Raw genomic sequence first — 5,978 nt, forward strand, 5'->3', positions numbered from 1 at the left:
GCATGTCGCCTGCCTCTATGGCTCGAGTCAGCTCTAGGCAGGTGTCCTCTACAGATGGATACACACACACACACACACACACACACACACGCATGCAGAACGAAGCACACACAACCCCACACAGGTGAACACAGTGTGAAGAGGATGTTGCCATACCTCCAAACAGCCACTAGAGGGCTGATTCAATGAATGAATGAATACAAGGAGTGAGGGAATCAGGGAATTAGTTACATCACATCTAAAAGAAATCAATCAGATAATACTTTATATTAATCTGAGTTCACACCTGTTCGTTGCAAGGCTGTTGTTTTTTCAAATTGGAGCGCATCGGGGGGGCGCGGTGGACTGTAGTGGTGAGGGGCGACTGCCAATGAGAAGAAGAGATTTAGATAAACAAATGGATAAAAGACACAGATTCAGATTCTACAGAAACATCTCTTCTACTGTCAATTTGTAACACAAAGATTAAGTTGTTTTTTGACATTTAAATATGAAAAAGGCACTTATTAACCAGACTCTTCATCTACACAGAAAAGGTTTTAACATATTTTATTAGAACAGTCAGCAACATAGTCAATAACACGGTAAATATTTATTTCTGATCTTATTTATTAAGGTTATTTAAATGCTAAGTTAATTGAAACGTATGGGCATGAGTTTGTGATGCAGCCACCGGTAATGAATTTAATATTTATCCATGGCTCAGTTTTATCATTCCATTAACTTTCTTACACCTTTCTTTTTTTACTTTTCCATGAATGTAATTGAGTAAACAAGGGGCATGTTTGTGATTCAGCACAGAGCAACTTATTGATATTCCCCCGTCAACCACAATATGGAGCTTGTTTACAGTGGTTGAGATGGACTGTAGAGAAAAGCTCTTTTGTTCAAATAAATAATGATATAACCAGCTGGATTCATCACGCTGGATTAGCATGAAGTAGTTCGCTGAAGGGCAACATCATTACTCCAAATCACAGACAACAGGGCTTTTCCTTAAATGTTCCTGCAGTTTTGCTCACGAATATCTACATTTCCACACCCTCCATTCTGCTGTGGTTGTTACAGAGGAGGGAAGTAGTGGAGTACAAATACTTTGTTACTGTACTTAATTACATTTTTCTGGTATCAGTACTTTACTCCACTACGACTTTTTACTTTGACTTCTTACATGTTGAACACAAATACCTGTACTTTCTACTTCTTACATGTTGAACACAAATACCTGTACTTTCTACTTCTTACACAAATACCTGTACTTTCTACTTCTTACATGTTGAACACAAATACCTGTACTTTCTACTTCTTACATTTTGAACACAAATACCTGTACTTTCTACTTCTTACATTTTGAACCCAAATACAATAATTATTGTTCTATTAATATAAAGGGAGGTCAGGTACTCTTTAAAACAGCTGCTAGTTATGGGTACTTTTTACTTAAGTACATTTCAAAGCCCATACTTCTTTACTTTTACTTGAGTAAAGAAGTTTAGTCAGTACTTCTACTTGTACCAGAGTATTTTTAGGCACGAGTATCTGTACTTCTACTTGAGTAAAGGATGTGTGTACTTTTGCCAGCTCTGGGTTGTGATCTAAGGAGCAGTATTTGGCAGGAAGGTGCTGTGGTTGTGATCTAAGGAGCAGAATTTGGCAGGAAGGACACTGACCTCTGTGCGTCTCCCTCAGTGATGACAGCACCACCGTGGCCCACTCCTGCGCGTCCACCTCGCAGCGGAAGTTGAAGCTGATGCGGTCGTGAGGAGGCGCCGCCAGACTCAGCTCGTGACACTTTGGTGACTTCACCTCATAGTTCACGCTCCTCAGATCAAACTCTGTGACGGTCTGGGAAATGAAGAAAGGAAAGCAAGAATGAGACGAGATGAGGTAGGAACAATTTGGGAAGGTTAATGAATCCCCAAGGTTCAAAGAGTGGCAATTATGTTGAGGTTATGCATGTTACTCTGAATATATGTAACTGAAATAGGATGTTATGCCATGTTGAGGGCCTTTCTAATAGAGGGAAACATAAAACCATTGTTGTTTAAGTCATGTGTATGTTGCAAATCTTATAAATAAATGTGCTGAATCAAATCCACCACAATATTTAGGTTTTGTAAACAAGCCAAATCATGTTGGAAACTACAGCCTTAGACAGTTACCATCAACATTTGGTTTTATTTCAAAATATTTCCACACACCATATTTGTGGGATGTTTTACCAAAAGTACTAAAGCCTAAATGTAGAAATTCTCTTAGGTAAGTCCTGAATTCAATGTTTTAGCTAACTACAAAAGTGTAAACATCTATGTAACACAAATAAAAGTACTTATTATACAGAATCTCCAATTTCCACATTTGAGATCAATAAAGTACATATCATCTAATCTAAATAAGCTTAACATGTAGTATAAAAAACACAATATTGACCTCTGAGAGAAGTAGTGGAGTAGAAGTAAAAGGTAGCATTACATGTCAATGCTGAAGTAAAGTACAAGGACTTCAAAACTGTACCTTACTTGAGTGTATAGTGTTACATCTGTCCCTGAACTCACCACGCTGCGGCCGACCCCCCCGCTCTCCTGCTGGAGCGACAGACGGAATTCCCCGGACTTCCCCGGGTCCATGCTGAGCTGCAGGCGGAGAGACATGTCTCCTGCCCCGGGGAGACACAGGGGCCGGATCCCGGAGTGACACACCGACACCCGGACCGACGCGAGGACGGTGTGGCAACCGGGCTGAGGGTGCTGGGCCCCGGCATGGAGACCCTGGAGGGCGGGGGTCTGGCCCTGGGTCTGTTGGTCCTGCGTAAAACCTGGTGCCCAACCGCCTGAAGTCAGAGACATCCTGGCTGTAGACACACAGGGTCCGGGTGGTTCAGCCTGTCGATGGTTGCCGTTTTAACGACATTTTTGTCAACATTTCATATCCACACTCACAACAGGAAGCAAAGTGTCCGTGACGTCTCTCTGTCAGCTGTTCCTTCCGAAGCTCAAAGGTTTCTCTTCCTTCCTTTCGGCTTTATTTAGTGTTTCGTTTCGCTTTAACAGTATTTTTCGGGGAATTCTACACCTATAAACATCGAGGTTATCAACAGTAGTTTCACTCACACCGCTGTTGTTGTTTGTTCGTTAAGACTTTCACTTCCCACTGCGCATGCGTCGTGGGCTGACGTCAACTCTTGTAATATTCATGAGGGCGTGACCCTCATCACAGGTGGAATAAGTACTCAGATATTTGAATACAAGGAGTAATACCTACTTCTACCACATTGTAGAAATACTCTGTGACAAGAAAAACACAAGTTAGGGCAAAAATAATTAGCATCAAAATATATTACATTACTTACTATTCATTATGCAGAATGGCCATTTCCCCCCAAGATCATGCATCACTTAATTATAGTAAGTGATGTATAAGTGTGTGCATTATTTTAATTTTGCAGCAGTTAAAGGTGGAGCTAATGACTTTTTATACTTCCAAGGTGCTTCAATCCATAATATTACATCATAGCTTATTAGTTGATTAATATTTTGCCTTTAATAATATTTACCTGCAACAAACTAGTAGGCTGAATAACACTTACACAGATATATAGAGTAAAAAGGTATAATATTGGCTTCCACATTGTAATGATAAAGTGGTTTAAATTAGCATTAATTTGCATTAAAACGTTCATTTTAGCCAGGTATGTTGCTGTGTACATATTTTACCACAAGAGGGCAGCAAAGCCAAAGTCTTCTCACTTCCCGACCTAAAGATTTAGCTGAAATTTGTTATTTATATTATGTTTTTAATGACGTGTGTTGTATACATGTCAATACATTTATTAAAAAAAAGCTATGCTTTATTATTAAGTGATTAAAACACAGTTATACTTAATTTAGATAACTATAATTTACTAGTACGTTGATCCAGGTCGGAGCAGGGTCTTCTCACCTGCACTATAATGCACAGTACTAGTTAAAGTAGCAGACCTGTGTGCAGTGACAGTGAGAGATCCTCTTTCACTCTGTTTCATTATCTTTCAAAAAGTGACAAAAAGCCAGGGTGTTGTTTCATTCTGTCGTTAACATGGCCTTATTCACAAGCAGCTCATTTTGACCTATGGCTGCATTATATTCAGGTGTGATTGGAAAGTCATTGAGTCAGTTTTTATTAAGTTAGGTTTTTAAACTTGTGTTTTTATTTTTGTAACAGTTATGAGATGGGACTCGAACCCACAATCCACAGCTTCGGAGGCTGGTGTCCATTAGGCCACTGGGCCTCAAAATCAATCACTTTCTTGGTGGATTTTGGTCCATCATTCAATTATTTATACACACAGGAGATGTAATGAATACTTATCAACCCTTAAAAAGACAAGACAAACCTGTATTTGTACCTGTAGGGAAATGCAGCTACAATACTACGATTACAAACACAATTACAGGTACTAAAAACTAGTAGACATGCAATCTAAATGCTTTTTATTTTTGTTCTGAATGAAATTCTTTGCCAACAGGAAACACCCTAACAGGAGACGTCCCTGCTGACTGACTTCCCAAGCCTTTTTTTAAGAAAGAGGGTCACCCAAACATGGTCAGTGAACGTCTCATCCCACACACTCTGTGGGCTTTTACGAGGTAGATAACAAAATATACTGTAGCACGTACGGGGAATGATTTAGACCTCACAGCTCGGCCAGAATAAGATGTTAATCATTCTGCCAGCAGGGCTTTTCTCAATCAATGCCTCATTCATCACAGCCCTGTCCTGCAAGAGAAGGAAGCATCTTTGGAGGTTTTCTTTTTACAAATGAAACACCTTCACTCAGTTGCTTTTTATAGATGTATCAGTCACAATTCTTTTTTGTTCACAAAGTGTAATGAAGCAGGAGAGTGTCGCTGCCCCCCTGCTGTGAGGCGATGATGATCCTCTGAGAGCACGAAGCCTTTCAAACTGTTCTGATGAGAGCGTGACGACATGGTGACACGTCAGAGGCGGCGTTATTACAAAAAGGGCAAATCTTGAAATGTGGACAACGTTGAGGTTTATTTTAAAATCAAATACAATGATTCAGTGACATTGAGCAGGAGGTTTAAGCAGCCATATGCACAGGTTAGGATACAAAACATATTGCAATTGAGTTTGTTTTCACGGAAGACGATCGGCACCACATGTGAAAATTATAAAAGGTATTTATTTTAATTAGAATTCTGAGACACATGTGGCTTTACCTTAACACATTTCTGAGGTGGCGTTATAATATTAAAAACCAACATATGGGAAAGCATGTGTGTTTTTTTGATCAAATATGGTGATTTGGTGAATTTATAACAGAGATTATTCAAGAACCATAAGCATAAACACAGGTTTAGGATGAATATAACCATATTCTTATTCATATTGTTTTTAGGGAAGACCATGGAGAAAAATAAATTTGTTCTGTAAAGGCAGAGTTCAACTAAACTCAAAAACATTTCTGAGGTATCATTATGCAAAAGACAATCTTGAAGGCAACGTGTTGGACGATGTGGACCAAAGTGTATTCTCAATAAATAAAATATGTTGATTTATTGAGTTTAAAGCAATGATTATTCAAGGCCATACGTAAAATAAAATGATTTCATTTTAAGGAGGAGATTTAGGGCGACTGTATTTGACTCTGTACCGTCAGACAAAGAGCTCAAAGTATTGTTTTTACATGTGGCCTTCATCCTCTTTAACCCTCCTGTTGTCTTCGGGTCAAATCTGACCGATTTACTACTTTCTTCAATCATAAGTTTGTTGTTTTACATTCGATTGCCTGAAGGCTTTATGATATCCTTCACAGAAGAAATTTGAACATATACAACTGCTGATCACCACTGTCATTGAATTTTGGAGGATTTAGTCAACTTTGTAACACCCATGGTCAAAAGAAAAGGAATTTGTAACCATCCGGATCAGATAAAACACACACACACACACACACACACACACACACTCTAGATGTG

At 39.1% G+C, this 5,978-nt stretch overlaps 1 protein-coding gene across 1 annotated transcript; it reads right to left on the reverse strand.

Annotated features, from left to right (window-relative positions):
• Window positions 1–75: 75 nt before the first annotated feature.
• On the reverse strand, window positions 76–3,160 carry LOC104940807 (ranBP-type and C3HC4-type zinc finger-containing protein 1-like). Its single transcript, XM_010765785.1, has 4 exons — window positions 2,556–3,160; window positions 1,671–1,845; window positions 287–364; window positions 76–177 (listed from the first exon to the last, which is right to left on the reverse strand). Exons 1-4 carry the CDS (start codon window positions 2,844–2,846, stop codon window positions 170–172), a joined length of 552 nt encoding a protein of 183 aa, XP_010764087.1. The 5' UTR covers window positions 2,847–3,160; the 3' UTR covers window positions 76–169.
• Between the last annotated feature and the right edge of the window lie 2,818 nt (window positions 3,161–5,978).

The sequence above is a fragment of the Notothenia coriiceps genome, unplaced genomic scaffold (genome assembly GCF_000735185.1).
Source record: "Notothenia coriiceps isolate Sejong01 unplaced genomic scaffold, NC01 NC01_scaffold00002666, whole genome shotgun sequence".
NCBI lineage: Eukaryota > Metazoa > Chordata > Actinopteri > Perciformes > Nototheniidae > Notothenia > Notothenia coriiceps.

What these genes read in the sequence shown, in the direction of transcription:
- LOC104940807 (XM_010765785.1), bottom strand. Translation starts at nt 2,846, where the DNA reads ATGTCTCTGACTTCAGGCGGTTGGGCACCAGGTTTTACGCAGGACCAA. An exon ending in GGGGGGTCGGCCGCAGCGTG is followed by an intron (nt 1,846 to 2,555) that starts GTGAGTTCAGGG and finishes TTCATTTCCCAG; the next exon opens with ACCGTCACAGAGTTTGATCT. An exon ending in ACTGAGGGAGACGCACAGAG is followed by an intron (nt 365 to 1,670) that starts GTCAGTGTCCTT and finishes TCTCATTGGCAG; the next exon opens with TCGCCCCTCACCACTACAGT.